The following is a 17,054-nucleotide window of genomic DNA, read 5'->3' as shown; positions in this document are numbered from 1 at the left end:
ATTAAGGTTGGAGAAGTTGTGCAGCCTTTCAGTCTGGACACCTTGTATGCTTATGGAGAGCTGGAATTAACTGCTCAGAGCTCACGGTTTTCAGCACAGCACATCCCAGCTGTGAGGGATTTACTCTGCGGGATGCAAGGATCTGTGCAACTAAGGAGGCAGGCGCTACCTGTTGGCTCAGGACCCTTTCAAACTGGGAATCTGGGGCTGTGGCCCCGAGGTCTCGTGCCTGAATACATCCCTGTCACGATAACTCATGGGGAAGAGGTCATGGAGACGAGCCGCACGGACTGCACCCGCGGCAGCGCGCTGCCCTGGGTGCCCTCGCTCCCGGCACGGAGCGGGGCTTTCCCATACGCACACCCTGCGTGATCCATGCAGTAAACCCCCCTGGGCAAACCCAGAGCCGCTGTGTGCACATGATAGGTCTCATCTTTTGAAGTGGAGGGTGTGCAGAATCTCACCACTCTCCTGTCTTCCAGCATCTTAGCTCCAACGTTTCGTACATCCGAAAGAAACAACGCTCTGGCACAATAAAACTGGTGATGAAGTGGAGCAGTACTCTGTAAGAATAAAGGCGGCAGCCTTTATGAATTTTTGTGAGGTTTTTTGCCTCCATGAAATCAAGTGAAAACAAATATAAATGAAACTTTCATTGAAAAAATTGGATTTTGCATACTAAAACTCAGCAAACCTGACCTGGACTTCTGTCAGTGAGCACTATAATCTCCCTCACCACCAGGGAATAGTTTTCTAGTTTGCACTAAAAATATGCCCAATATCAGTAAGTTATCTGCAATTAAAAAAAAATCCATTCCTACTGTTCAAGCCACTTAAATATGGGCATTAAAAAAAAGAAAGAGAATTCAATAAGGAGAGCAGGCAAGAGATAGCACCCTCCCCCCGCTTCCTGTAAATCAGTGTAGCACTGTTGCTGGCAAAAAAATCTAGACTAACTTTACAACGCTTGAATATCTGCCCGGTTTAGTACTTCGGCCGTAACCGCAGAGCACTTTAGTGTCAGCGAGGCAATGAATACAGCATCATATAATTAAATGTATTCACAAGGAAAGTAGTGTGGAGAGTAAAAAAGATGATCATCAACCTCTGAACAAGATTTTTTAATCGTGTCAGCACTTTTCACCTAATAAAATATCACAAAACACACTTATCCAGGAGGGACCTCTCCAAAAATAGGAGATTGGATTTAGACTGGGTAAAACAACTCCTACATCATTTCCTTGGGACATTTCCTCCGGTGAAACGGCGCATCATACCTGAGCGGACAGCCTCCCACAGGCAGACCGTAATGGAGTACAAGCAACATAGCCGTGCACAGTTCAAAAAACATGATGGAGGTCAACGTTCAGCTAAATCGGATGTAGCAGAGCTCAGCCAGCCCCAGCAGTTGGCTACGTAAGGGCAGGAGACGAAAACAAACTCCTAATTGTGTTCACAGTGGAGCTGGGGAGATTGTTTGCGGAGCAGATATTTCAGGTGGAAATGAAAACATCTATAATACATGGGTTTAGATTTAATTAATGGGAAGATGATTATCAAGGCAGGTCAATCACGTCTAGATCAGGAGGATTACTAATATACATTATGGGGCCAGCTGGACAACCAAGTCCTCTGTTCAGTTAAAGTGATTTAAATCTGGAACAGGGCCACTTCAGATTTATTCAGGTGAGGCACAGAGCAAACTCTCAGAATATTTTAAACTTAACTCTGGGGAAGCTATAAAGAGTTAAACATCTGTGGGGCTCATTGCTGTTTCTATAATCAACTTTGATCAGCTGCTATTCTAAAATGCTCCAAAAAACGTGGCCATATCACAATTAAGTGTCCCAAAAGGTAAAATGGCCCAGGCATAATGTGCATTATTTCAAGTTAGTGGAAAGTATTTACACGCCTGAGAAGTATGTACCTGGTACAAGTGCTCTTCGTGATGTACTCAACAAGCTACTTGTGTCCAAACTGTGGGACAGAAGCTAGCCAAGTATGCCAAAATACTAAATGGCAGTCCTTGAACACTACTGGTAAAGAAAAAAAAAGGTGTTTTCTTCTGCTTTTTTAAATGGAGGCGTCTGAATTGGAGTCATCACTATGGTAAAGGAAAGATTTTAACACACTGTGCAGTTCCATCATTTTCTCTGCCAGATTTGGGCAGATTAGACCAGTGGCTAACAGAGGGATAAGCCATTTCGAAATATGGAGAAGCATTTCAGTGCAGTGCAGTGTACTTCAGAGTGAGAATTGAAAGCCGGCTATGACAATTCTGCACCAGCTATTTTATGGGATTATCTTTTTCTGGAAATTACAGATGGTTTCTGCTCTGTCCACATCGCCTGAGTGGCACAGTCCAAGATCTACCTTGTAGAACAATTGTGGCCTCCTGACTTTTTTTGCAATAATACATTTCGGCTCTGGCTGACAAGTCTGAACAGCTTTGCAAAAAGGACATTGCAAAACCAGGAAATAAAATATATCTTTTATACTTTCAGCCTCTGTGATGTCCTCTGGCAAGGAGATCCACAGTTTAATTATAAATACAAAGGAGAAAAATTATCTTTATTTGTTTGCTTCAAATCCACTGCCTGACTTTTAATTGGGACGTTTCTTATACTGCGATAAATTGCAAACATGCATTTCTTCTTCCCCTTCTCCCATGGTGTAAGAGACCTTTCACATATCTACCCTCAGTGACCCCTTTTCTAAGCAAAATCATCCCACTCCTTTATTCTCATTTTATGGGACCCATTTCACAATTTAATTACGCATTCTGTGAAAAGCACTATCTTTGTCTTTTAACCCGCTGTGCAATCATTTAATTGGTTGCCCCTTGTTCCTGTGTTATTAGAAATAGTAAATAACCATTCCTTGTTCATGTTCTGTGCACCATCCACAGTTCCATAGATCTCTATCATATCCCTCCTCAGCCATCTGCTTTCTGAGCTGTGTTCTAGCTTATCGAGTCACTCTTTGTATAGAAGCTATTCCATATAAAAGATGATCTTTGTCACCATTTGCTACTTCCATTATATCCTTTGTAAGCAGGAATCAGCCGAACCGTACACAGTAATTTGAGATTTAGATATATTATGGATTTACACAATACCACAAAAATGGTTTTTCCATCCTGTTTTGTTCTCTACCTGATCATTCTAACTATTCTATCTGGCCCTCTGGATTTGTTTGGTTTTTGATTGGTGTTGAGCACTCGTTTGAGTTTTTCAGAAAACTATCCACTGTGATTGCCTGATCTCTTCCCCTGAACGGCAGGAATTAAATTAGAACTCACCTTTTGTATACATACTTAACGTTATTTTCCTGTCGTCTATTACTCTGCATTTTTGAACACTGAATTTCAACCTACCAAGTCATTGAGTAACACAAAACTTTTCCCCAAATTTGCTACTGTCTTTATATTTGAAAATTCCAATAGTTTTGCATTATTTGCAAACTTTCTTTTGGAATTCTTCTACAGCTGTCCTATACAATTAGGTTTGTTCATTCACAGAATTCATTCACAGAATCACTAGGTTGGAAAGGACCTTTAAGATCATCAAGTCCAACCATTAATCCAGAACCACCATGTCCCCTAAACCATGTCCTGAAGCGCCACATCCACACGTTTTTTGAACACTTCCAGGGATGGCGACTCCACCACCTCCCTGGGCAGCCTGTTCCAATGCCTGACCACCCTCTCAGTGAAGAAATTTTTCCTAATATCCAATCTAAACCGCCCCTGGCGCAACTTGAGGCCATTTCCTCTTGTCCTATCACTAGTTACTTGGGAGAAGAGGCCAACACCCTCATCGCCACAACCATTAAGGATAATGTCCAAGCAGAGTCTCAAATCTAAACTTCCCTGCCACAAACGCTGTCTGCACCCACCAGCGTGGTCACTGAGACCTGCCCCTTTCTGTAGCAGAACTGCCAAAGAAGTTCAGCACATGCCTGAGCTCGTGCTCACACAGGCTGGATGGCCTGGGTCCGGGAGGAGTCGAACGTGCTGTACGCAGCAGCCATCCTCAGCTGGTCTCTTGCTACGGGCACTGAAGCCACAGAAGCAGCAATGTGCATGGAAAATATGCAGGTATGGGGCTGATGAGGCTAACAAACACCTGCGCTTGACCTTGGTTCTGAGCTGCATGATCCGCATGTGAAAGGATCAAAGCAAAAAGAGAAGGCATCTAAAAAAGAAAAGATATGTCAACTTTAAGCTAATGGAGTTTCCGATGTATCTTCTGAAAAGCTGGTAAATAACCTGGCAATCATACACAGGCAGATAAACAGGTATCTCCTTCAAACTTCCACGGATCTTCCTAAATCCAAAACCTACAGTTAAAGAGTTCAAGATCTGGTAAAATTTCAGTTGCTCTTCGGAGTAAGAAAACACACCAGGATTTTCCATTTATACATGTCTGATTGTAAAGGATAAAGTCTTTTCCTCTGACAGTATAGTTAGACAGAAAATAAAATGAAAAATTAACCTGTGACTTAAATCCTATACTTAGGTGGGTTTAATGAAGTCAGTTTGCAATTTAAACTACCAGGAAGCTCAGCTACCAACACTATTTATGCATAGATCCACAGATAGTGTGGATAAAGATATATACATTTAGAAGCTTAATAGATGAAAAGAGACACTGCTATTGGCAAGCAGTTTATTCCTCTGCAAATTCAGATCAAATAACTCAGTCTGACCAGAATATTGAGCTCCACTGGTTCTGAATGAGCCTACAGGAACAGAAATGCAATTTGACATAGCCACATTGCCAATTAAGTATAAAATACAGGAAATATGTCAACTAGCAACAAAGGCAGAGGCACTCAGGCTTTCTATATGAAGTTGGTTCCTTTGGACCCACTTACGAAAACTTTGGAGTTATTCAGGTAAATAAAACTACAGCAGAGCCCAGAAGTAAAAGTAAATATAAGAAGAAAGAGGAGGAGACCTGGGACTTGCTCACAGTTCTTATCAAATTATAGACACTGTGTGTGACTGAAAAAGTTCTCATTAGTCAAGGCAGTCACCGAGACGAACTCCACTCTTGTCTATCTGGGACAACCCTACCGAAGCTAGCAGTTGTGTTCAGGTAAACTTGGGCTGACAAAGTAGAATTTGAGCTGTCACAGACAATTTCTGGAGGTTGTACATTGATTAAGAAAGTGAGTAAACAAAATGAAATAGAAGTTGTTCATAAAAGGGTCAGAAAAATTCCATTGAATTCAAAGAAAGGTATGCAGTTTCCACAACTGAGGGAGACCCACCGTGTCTTGTGCATCCAGTGACCTTCTTAAATACTCCGGTACAATAGTTAACCTGCTCAAAAGCATACAACAAATGCCCTGAAGTGAGTGAAGACCCTTCATTATGGCTCGTGGAGCCAGGCACTGACACGAACGCTGTCAGGGTTTAGGAAAACACAGGCTCCTAAAGGCGGTGGCTGTCGGTGCTCCAGCAGAAATGTCTAATTGGTCAAGCCGAGCTCCGGGGGGAGAACACCAACAAGCCTAATAGGCAGCAAGCACCTGGTTCATTGATACAAAGATCAATAGGGGTCTGAAAGCCTGGGAATGCACAGGTGACCTCCCCATAACGATCGTCGCTGTTGGGATCTGTAGGATATCTTCTTCTGTAGAGAGCAGCGCCAGAAGAATTCATTTGTGGATTGTTACTGAGCTACTGGCTTTAGGCCACATCCAGTTTCTTTGCATTGAGATGTTCATTGTTTCCTAATCTACACGTGGCAAAGCCATCTCAGAAGTGGATCGACTTTTCAGAAAGGCACCTGCCATTTAAGAAAGATGCAGTACAATCTGGGTGGCTTGCAATGCTTATGAAGGGTGCTGTTCCAAAAGCTCTGAGTACCTGTGCTCTTTGCCCCCAGAAAAAGTCCTACAGGGACTTCGAAATGGATCGCACAGCCATGCCATCAAGCTTGACCTGAAGCACTGGTTTGTGAAGGTAAAATGGTAAAATGGCTCAGTCTGCCAGCAAATTTGCCAGTCACTGCTAATAGGAACGGGGTTTGTGATGTACATACTGATCCACAGGGCGCTGGACTGAGAACAAAGTCATTTCATGCAGGCCACTGCACAGCCAAGAGAAGATAATTTTCAATTTCTACTGACCTGGCCTGATTCAGACCTAGTAGCCTAAGGATGCAAAACTTTATAGTCTGTTACTAGTCCCAGTGGCCTACAAAAAAATGGAAGGACAGCCATCTTACGCACATAAATATGTACTTTTGCATGCATAGGGAAGTGGGTAAGCAAATTCAGAGGTCATCAACGAAAAGCGGTATCAAGGTGCAATTCAGAGGTAGTTTTCTTCTGATCTATGAATATGCAAAAATCCTGATAGGTACAAATGATTCCTGACCAGCTCCATTTATGTGAGGAATGTACCAAAACATTGGGCATGAGATGTTTTGATTTATGTTAATAAACTCACACCTTCCAATGTACAGGCCAGCTGACAGAAAAACTTCTGTACAACTAGAAAGTGACAGTTCTTTCATTTCAAGAACAGTTTTCCAGCTCACTCTTAATTAGGCTGTACGGAACAGTGTGTTTTTTGTTGCCAGCTTGAGATTCGCTTCCTGTTCCACATCCACTTGTGAAGTAATTTGTAAGCTTAAAAAAAATTATCAGATGAGTTTTCAGACTTATCTCACTCTAGAAGACACCCAGAAAATGCAAGTTGGAGGGACAGTGCATTCCTCAGAGACCAGAACCAGGAAAGGGGGAGCGAGGATCCAGCCATAGTTAGTATAGAGGACTTGATTGTATTACTGTGATTGATTGTCTCTCAGTTACTAGTATTTTCATCTTTATCCACTTTTCAAGCACCACATGAATATAATTTTTAACTTTTCCCATCATGGTGTCCCAGGGCACAGTTATCTCTTCCATTTTTTAAAATATATTTTAGTTGAATTTCCCATACCCCTGTCTTTCGTTTTACCCCCAAACCTAAAACTGGCATCGATATCTGTTATCAGAGACTGCATTTCCTTCTTGCTGACTTTGACAAAATGATCTTCTCAAAACTGTTCACAGCACTTCGAAACTGCCAGATCTTTTTGCTGGTTCTGCAGCAGCGTTCCACCACTCTCCTTGTATCCAAGCAGGGACGTTCCCTCTTGCACTGCTTCTTGGATCACCAGTGATAGTCCTCCTGGGTTGGTTTTGCCTTTACGGTTGTCTTTGTCTCTTTACTTCAAGGGTAGCTGGGGAATTGGTCATGGCTGCAGAGGGATAGTCCCAAACATTGTAAAATGAAGTCTACTAAGAACTTCTGAATAATTGAGGAGAAACAAAGGAAAAACCAATAAATAGGAAAGAGTTCAGAGGCTGTGAGCACAGGAATACATTTCTTCCACATCATGACTTAATATTCAGTCTTTGTTCAGGCAAAATCCTTTCCTTTTTAGGGAATGCGATGCATGGTACTTTTAACCTGGTTATGCAGGGAGAGCTTTATGTGAATTTGAGGTCCATGAGCCCATCTGAGTGTCCTTTGCTAGCTAAAGTGTCATAGGAGACCTGACAGAGACAGGGTTCCCACAGTGGGTAGGAACGGCCAGGGAGCTGAGGATAGAAATCTGTGGAAAACAAGGCTCTTTTAGCTCCACTACTTATAGGACAACTTGTTTTACTTTTATTATTAATTAATAATTCACTCACTGCTGGCTACAGCCTACGCTCAAACGCACCTGCACAGGACGGATGTCTTTTTGGGCACCTGTTGGCTCTACTGCTAGCCATTCACAATGGTTTTGAGACATTGGATTATGAATACAAATAGGAAACCAATGAGAAGACAATGCATCTTCCTTGTGCATCTGGGTAATTCATGAAATGAGTCTGGGCAAACTATTTCTGTTGCCTGTATTACTCCAGTTAATTGGACAACTGCTGTGCCAGAAAACCTTTTCCCCACCTACAGCAAGTAAAATTTATACTGATGGTTGGTAACAAGAACATCTTGATAAAATGGTTGAATTTATTTTATACCTGTAAATGAAAAGAGCTCTTAACAAAGGGGGGTAACTGATATGCTCGGTAAATCAAGGATAAAAGGACACAAGCTCTATTGAAGATTCTTTCCCTTCATCTTTTCTTTTTAAACCTTTTGATGAGGTGCCCTGTTGCTCTGAGATGAGTTTCCACTGAAGTACTTTTGGAGTTATCTCAAAGAGAAACGGATCATTTAAATGAGTTAAAGTCCCCAAAACAGATCCACTATCTCCAACCACATGTTCATTTTTTATATTAAGAATTTTGTGAAATTTATAAAATAACTTTACTACTGAACCAGGGGCTTCTAAGACAAAGAAGTCTCATTCTTTTTTTCCTACTTCCTTCTGAAGCAGTGAAGGATGATATATTTAGAATAAAGATGAAAGCAAATATGTATGAGAGGAAATATTCTGATAAATTTGTATTTACCAACCTTGAGTGTTTAGAAAACACCTACAGGCAATGATTCTTCAAATTCCTCCAGACCTACCTGGGATTTCGGTCCTTCAGGGGAAATTCAATTGAAGATAAGATAATGTGCTCCTTTCTATTTATTTATTTTTTTTTTAGAAAACAGAGAGAATTTTAAAGGTGTACGACAGGAGACCAAGCTTCAATTTTTTTTTTAATACAGAGGGAAAGGTTTTTTTTTTCTCTCCTGCATGTTTTCTTCAGGGAACAAGAGATATTGTATGCATCAGAAGGAAGCCAGTCACAGTTGAAATACTCAACAGCCTGGACCTATAAGTTCCTTCTGATGTCTATAGGTAACAAAATTATGATCCTCCTCATTTCTATAGAAGGATAAAATTGATCATTTTACTCACTGAGTAGGCATGGGGCAAACTAAGACTGGCCTGAGACTGTGTGTGTGGGTGTTTGTACTGACCGAGAGATTATCTGTTACAGAGTTTGTTATACATTTGCTATGCATTTGAATAGGTTTATAGGACTATAATATACATTTATTTTTACTAAGCTGTTGTTTATTGTGTGTTACAGGGGTTGACTTTTACTCTGATGTGCAGGCATGTACATGTAAACCTTGGAAGCAATTTGTATCCCTGTGGTAGAGGAAGCATTATGTTGAGAAACTCTGGCATACCAGACAAAATTATGGATTTATAGACCCAGATTAAGCTTGTGTTTCAAACGTTAAGTGCACAGATTCCCACTGAGCTCAGTGAGAAAGATATATACACATAAGCTTTTATATAAGGATATATTTGAAAGGCATTATTTTATTATGTTTTTACATGGCAATTTCGATTTTGATGCAAAGTCAATAGAAGTTGCAAATGGCTATAGATGCACAGTACTGGGATATATCTTGGAAAGTCTTAGGGAATCCCAGCAACATTCCAAAAGATGAAAAAACTTCTAGTAAGAGGTCGTCACTGTTATAGTTTCCATACTTTCCTGTACTGTGATTGGCTTGTATGGGATCTACCAATATAGTCAAGGAATAGAAAAATGTCAAAATGAATTCTTTCATTTTGGTGATGAAGTGCTAGCTTTGCTTGCCAGCATGCAGAGTTCAATAAAAGCAGACAGGTCTTCAAAAAATTGCAGCATAAATAGATGAACTCTTTAAAGTAATATAAGTTCTGTCATCTAGATGTGAAATATAGACCTATGTGTCCGCTGAAGTAAAAGCTGACCGCACATTCCACAGATAAGTGTTAAACTTTTCTCAGAGTGTCTTGGGCTGAGAAATGTTTTAGCTACTTATCTCCTTGCCACAATAGACAGAATAAAAGCATTTGAAGTTAAATCCATTTTTCAAAGGAAGAAAACAAAGCATCCATAAAGAAACAAAGGCATATCACAGGATGAGGTCTCTAGATAGCTACCTTCTCAGGAAAGTTGCAATTAGCTGTGCAATGGAGAGGGTGGAGTTAGTTGTATTTCAATAGCATTTATAATGATTTCAGTAACTAGAATGCTGATAGGTACGTGCAGCGGGTTGGTTTCAAGATTTCGTTGTGAGACAGAAGGTCGGGATTCCTGTGGTCTCCTGTCATATTTAATTCATATCCTCTGGCCTTCTTCACCACATTTGTTGAATTAGAGGAATAAAATTCAATGAACCAAAAACAAAAGAAGAGAGGACAGGACAAATCCTGATTTCTTTTACATCCCTACTGTACAACTGACTTCCAAGGGCTTGTAAGAGAGCATCTTAAAGCAGAATTTGAAAGGTAGGTGAGGTATAAGTCAGTATAACCCCTCTCACCACCCCCATAATTGCATCCAAGTAATTTATTTCAAGGAGTGACTATTTGCATGTGGGAGTAAGGGTCCAATTTCTACCTGTCAGGAATCTCCCTGTACACTTTTAACGGCTAATCTTTGTGTACTCGCTGTGTGCTTATCAGATTCCTTCTTGCCACAAAAATGGCTTTTCAAAACCATTCTTCAGAAAAACATCACTGGCAATTCATTGCATAAGTACTGAGAGGCAATCCTCAAATATGTTAAACATACCAGTTTCAGGGAAGTACCTTACTGGCATGCTTATCATGATGACTCCCTGCAATCGTCTTAATTAAATGGATATAGCCCTTTATTCTCTCTTCACAAGCGAGATGCAATAAGCACAGGTTTTCCAACAGGCCTGCAGTGTGGACTCTACTGCTAGAGCATATGAGTAGCTCTAGACATGCTCTGTGATTCTAGGGAAGAAGATTTTGTTGTGTTTCCTCTTCTATTTTATCCTATTTTTACTGTCCCACACGCTGCCTCCAAAAATTGGGCTGTTTTGGGTGTGACTGTGAATTACTCAGATTTCTCAGCTACCTCTTCAGTCAAATCTACACATAGTGTCTGCACTGTGGTTTAGACACCGTACAGTTAAAATAGTGCAATCCTCCAGAGTGCGTACATTCATATCAGAACCTCACAAATAACCCGCACCAGTACCCAATAACACCTTTACAACACTGTAATTTGTTTTCAGAGCTAGGTATGTGCAAATCTGGTTGTTGAGTCTGACCCAAAATATTCATCAAGAAAAGAAGACATAAAATGTTTTGAAATTCTATCCAAAACTGCAAGCTCACCAATATTTAGCTTTGGTATTTGAATTTTTGGAAATGTCACAGCTAATAAATAATGTATTATTTTCTGAGCTACAACGTACATTTTTATTTTAAAACTTGAATCTGCTTAACTTCCAAAAATTAAGTGCTCTTCCCACGTACATGTCAACGTATGGGATGGCTGCCTTTCCACTTAATACGTTTAATAAAGGTGACCAGATGTTTTGTGTTTTTAATGGCTTGTTCTGCATCCCAACAAAATGTCCCTGTTTTGGCTGCGATTGCGGATTATTCATTCTGAAACCCAGCCCAGCTGCCCTGACACAGCCGAGGCAGGGCACAGTTAAAAACCAAGCCATCTGTGCAAAAGAAGTGGGCTGAAGGAGTGCTTTGTCAGGAAAAGGCTGTCATCTCTTGGTCGCTATGTTTTCTAGGCATCCAGTAACCCAAAACTCCTATGGGTCCAACCTCTCTGCCTTTGCAATTAGATTTTGCAGTTATACCTCATATCCCATCACGTCTTCTTCCCCCCCCTTACTTAGAAAGCCTTCAGCCTGCTCTGCTCTATAAGATCGCGTGTAGATTAAAACGTTTCTGTAAAATGCAAGATGTTGATCCCGCTTTCATTCTTTCCAAGCATATGGCAACATTTCTGACCCCGTAGCTGCATCAGCCAAGCCTCATGCTAGAAAAAGCAAGAGGGATTCATGTACGGCTTTTCTGAATCATTAGCTCTGCCCAGCTCTGTGTTAGCATCACTCTATTGTCAGCACTGACAAAGGAGACATCCCGCGTTCAGCAGCAGTTGTGCCACGCGCTTGCAGGCTAGCCGAATTCAAGGGCAAAATTCCACCCCCATTGCCTCCGCGAGAGGCAGGCACGCATATTTGCAGGCAAGGTCTGGTCTTGAGTGTGTCATTGAGACAAGCCACTTCAAGCCTTGAGAGGGTTCTGGCCCCACAGCATCTTTCACACGACCTGCAGGCTGGGTCGTGAAGCAGGGCTGACACCTCTCCCTGCCCGGACGACGGAGGTACAGCAAGAGCAGCTCGGCAGGACGCCGCCGATCCGGGGTAGGAAGTAAAGGTTCCTGTCAACTTTTCTTTACAGCCTATGCTCTCTAGCATTTGAAAGAACCATTGCAACTCAAGTCATCTGGCGTGCATACGAATGACAAATATGCTTCAGAGGCAATAAATTAGCAATTTCAAGGCTTTACTTCCCCTCGTGGACTAATTGCCAGAGATTATAGTATATTATGAGAGAGCAATGATACTAATGCCTAAATATGCTTCAGTGATTATAGAGCTATCCTCAATAACTGAGCTGTTTAAATGTCAATGCAAGAAAGCTCTTTATTATGAGATTAAATATTATTTTGAAGCTATGCAATAGGAACTTCCCAGGCTTCACGCCTGCAGTAATACTGTCTTGGAGCAATATATATTGGACAAACTATGCTTATTAAAAGATGTGTACAGTAAAGAGTCCCGAAATATTTATATGCTGCAAACTTGAACAGCATTCCTGATAAGAAAGAGGATCTTGATATCTTTTTATTTTGCGTTTGTTACTAACATGCTGCTTCCTTCATTCTTTTTCTACTTTATATTAATACTTGTGTATCGCCACTGTATAGAGAAGATAAATTCTTGTTTTCTGTTACTGTGAGTGGGGAATCAAAACTCAAAGCCCTTTTCTTCTTTTTTTTACATCTCCCAATACTACTTGCACAGATGCTTTTGACAGTCCTACCTCTCATGTCTAAATAAATCTGGTTGTACTTGGCATTGCAAGAACCTCTGGAAATCAGATGGAAGCTCTAACTTTCAGATTCAGCTGTTGACATGAAGCAGGGAACAAAACTGTCCTTAAGTCATAACTCCAGTTCCGCCATTCTGGAGATGGCCGTTGGTGATCGTATGCTAGGTGTGGATTTAAATGGGAGGGAGTTTAAAAAAGTCTTTAGCATCCCACTAATCTCGTATAGGACTCCCACACTACGGATGCTGTCACACAGCCGTGCAGCCTTCCCCTGGGGATGGCAGCAGCATATGACCACGCAGAATACCGCGTGGTTTTTTTCCTAGAAAACCCTAAACACTGCAGTGGGTGCAGATAGTAGGACACGGCTGCTCTGCTGTCCAGATCTAACACGCCATTCCCCTCCTGTTGTTTCTAAAGCTACCTGGTACAATGTCCACCGTGTTTCATAAATGCAAATCAAAACAGCTACAATGATAAGATGTTCAAAACGTTCATATGTTCAAAGATAACATCTCATGTTCCTCGGTATTTGAAGATACTTATTAATCTCATTTTGAAGTTGTAACTTAAAACAATAGAGGGTAAAACTCATCTAGGAGGCTGCACGTTTTAGTTGGTTGCTAAATGTCAGTGGAAGCTCTAAAAATATCTTTGAACCTGAAACTTGATGTCTAGTAAACTTAGTAGTTATAACTAATTATTATTATAATAGTATGGAAAACATGTAGATAGGCCTGTGTGGACAGGTCATGTAAAATTAAGGACATGAATTACAGGAAGACAACTGCTAATCAAGTTGTGAGGGAATTCCCTCTTGAAAATAATTTTTTTTTTCTTTAGTAAATATTGTTTCTGAAATATAGCTTGCAGGTCTCTTCCATGGTGTGCTCCTAAAGTAAAGAGGTGCTTCATATACGGATGACCAGGGAACTTACTAACAAGAGTTCCATTATGCCCAGCTGTAGCAGAGGTGGGCACCTGGATCCACGTCCTAATATTTTCTGCTGCAACCCGTCAGTCGTTAATTCTGAATTTCTGTTGTTTCATCTTGGTTGATTTCTCCAGCCATTTTATATCATCTCATCTATAAAATGTAATGCGTGTTTACCTCAGAATGTCTGAAGCTCTTTCTGAAGCTCAGGTAAAAGACACCTGCCATATATGCTCAGAAAAGATATAAATTGCTCTATCATTTGTAACATTTTAAAAGATCTTCATCTATTAAAATCGCAGTGTGACTGACAAGGAACATGCTGAATGGCCATGAGAATTCTTTTTCTTGTCTTCCAGGCAGACAATAATCTGACATCTTTTTTGTTATGTCTTGACTTAGAATATACGATGGGAAACCATGTCTTTATCCTTACAAATAAACTTACAATACTGATGTTAAGCAAATAACCAGAAGTAATAAATTGACAGTGCTCAAAGGAGAATTTTGTGGACTTATAATGAAACAGGAAAAAAGCCACCTGCATTTGGCCACTGTTATGCAAATATTAATTGAAAACAGATTAAAATCCCCTTTAATTTGTTGCAGGCACCTTACGAAATGCCCCATTATTCACAGCTCTCCCTTACCGTGTATCCCGGTGCACACATACACTTCCCTGTGACGCTGTCGCAATCTGCGCCGTTCTGGCAAGGGCAGGTCTGCCGGCAGCCTTCGCCGTAGTATCCAGCGGGACAGGTTTCGTCGCAGTAGAGCCCAGCCCAGCCAGCTTTGCAGCTACATTCTCCAGACAACGGATGGCAGCTAATGAAGACAGACAAACATTAAAGAGATGAGGTCATGAAAGAAAAATACAGTCCCTAAGCAGCAGGAGAACGTTTTAAATGCAGTGCTGGCAAGAGTCACACTAAGAACATAACGAACCCGAAAACTGTTAAGGATGGTGAAGATAAGCAACCATATAAGTCAGGAAATTAATAGGGAATATGGTGCTAAATATCACGCCACTTCCAAACAGCTGGGAACTGCCACAGCACTGGTGATTTTAAACCTTTGAAGTTTATGCTTTTGCATTCTCAAATCAATGTGACTTGGGTTACTGCCATTAGCCACGTCAGGATTAAGCCATACTATTGTACGACATATATGTGCTATTCGGCTGTAATACAGTCAGTTAAAGGTGTTCAGGGTTAGGAAATTCCAACGGATAGAGGAATGCAATCGAGAGAATTGTGAGGATAAACCTGGGTCCTGTGGCACAAATACTGTATTCTCTTTCTATTATTGCTTTATGCGGAATAATGAGCATTGCTGCCCGGCGTTAATCCTCGGGCTTTCATTTCTATTCAGACAATTCCACACTGTTGTGAGAGCACACAGAGCGAAAAGCAGAAAGGAGAATCAAGCCCAAAAGACCAGACAATGCCGGGTCCTTTCGCATCTCACAGGTGGAAGACTTCCCTCCTTGTTCCTCCTGCTGTGAAACCGTTTATCTTTATTCATCATTTTCTCTTCTGGTTCCCTCTGGGCACTAACTTCCCGCAGCAGGAGAGCCACGCTGCGGGCGGCTGGGGCTAGGATCGGAGGGGAAGGCTGGAGATGTGTTTGGTCCTGGCTCGAAGAGATGGAGGTTTCTGGGGGATGGAAGGGAGAGCGCAGGGGGATGTCTGGTGTGGGGAGATGAGGCGGTCAAAAGAGAAGAGCAGGGGATGGAGAGGGAATCTGATCTTTGGAAAAGGACCCCGCGTTGTCTGAGGCGCGCTGGGAGCGTAAGGCTTCACCTGAGAGCTCGGGGTGCTCTGGGGCCTCTGCACCGCGAGGTTGTGCCGTAATGGCACTGTCTGGCCCTCGGTGAGACAAGGGAGAGATAATATTGCTACAAATCAGGTTTTCTCTGTTCTTCTCAGAACAAGAAAGAACAGAGTCCTGCAAGGTGGCACCTCTTTATGGACCTGTCTCCTGGTTTTTGCCTCATAGAAACTATTTATTTTCCTTTGCGATTATTTATTGCCGTAGTTTAATATTGCAGACATGACTGAATGGGTTTCTTTACACCTATGAAATTAATATTGTATATATTAATTTCCAAGGTAACCTCATAAAACGTAATTTCCAAGTAAGTTTCTGGCAATTACTGGTAGAAGAGCTTAGTCACATACTGTTGTGACTAAGAATGATCAAGTTTTGTGAGTGTCATATGTTTCATCATAAATAGTGTTTTACTGACTAATTAAAACAATTCATCAGCTTAACAAACTACCATCCATGAAATCCTTCTGACAAAGCAGTCCCTAAAATTATGGTTGTTCACAAAGCACCTCTTAACATTCAGACGAAAATAATAAAAGCTCATTTTTCCCCCCTCTGTGTCTATTAATCATTACCTAATAGGAGCAGAAAACTAAACATTAAAGAAATATTTTAAAGTGGATTTTTTGTTTCTCTGTTTTCACTACTACTGCACGTTTCATATGGTTCCATGAGAACTGCATCTGTTGGGCTAAATTAAATCTTTCAAACGTAATATATGACCATGGCAGTTTGAATCAGTCTATGACAGTTCAATTGAAAATACTATTCTCAGTAAGAATTTCTACTCCGAGGTTGGCTCCTTCATCAAAATGGACAGCTTTTTTGCATGGGATGCAAGCTGTATATTAAGGACTAAAAATCATCCTAATGTGCACTAAAATAAGAAGCAAGAACCAAACAGAAGAGACTGTGGGAGACAGAGGCTTGTACTCTAAAACGAGGTCTGGTAGAAGGTTGAGACCCTATTCTGTCCCCTTAACGCCTTTTTCCACTCTTTCATGAGGCTACGAGCGAGGAAAAGCCCAATGCAGATGTTTGGGTCCCTGCACCCATATAATCCTCCTGTTTGCTTATGAGCCTGAGCATATCAGAGTTCTGTTTTTCCCTTAGGCCAAGCGCTTGCAGTCCTTCAGTGCTTTGAAATACTTCTCTCTTGCTTGTACAGAGCACTGGCATTGTAGGATTAGACAAAACCCTCCACATCAAATTCCAGAGTTACGGTACCAATAAATAGTTCTGGGTAGGTAGCAACAGCCTGTGAAAAGGCTACACAGCAGCAGAAGGGAAACTTCTCCTTGACAAGAGCAGAATAAGTTTCCAAGGCTTGTGGCAAGCCAGACATTAACATATACCATAGCGTTATGGGACCCCACACCTCCCCAGCTCGGTCTGAAATGAGGTTGCAGGCTATGTCTGGCCAGGGGACACAGAAGACTTGTCTCCCATAC

At 41.3% G+C, this 17,054-nt stretch overlaps 1 protein-coding gene across 2 annotated transcripts in view; it reads right to left on the bottom strand.

The window, feature by feature from the left end:
* The window catches only part of MEGF11 (multiple EGF like domains 11), a gene marked incomplete at its 3' end in the record, with an annotated part of 201,920 nt that overhangs the window by 66,343 nt on the left and 118,523 nt on the right, over positions 1–17,054 (bottom strand). For both annotated transcript variants that reach the window (XM_082005373.1, XM_082005374.1), the window contains exon 7: positions 14,424–14,598. In XM_082005373.1, the coding sequence (XP_081861499.1) occupies positions 14,424–14,598 (175 nt within the window). The remainder of the gene's footprint in view (positions 1–14,423; positions 14,599–17,054) is intronic.

This window comes from Phaethon aethereus, assembly GCF_964289735.1.
Source record: "Phaethon aethereus genome assembly, chromosome: 12".
Classification (NCBI taxonomy): domain Eukaryota; kingdom Metazoa; phylum Chordata; class Aves; order Phaethontiformes; family Phaethontidae; genus Phaethon; species Phaethon aethereus.
This window is presented reverse-complemented; position numbering and strand designations above follow the sequence as displayed.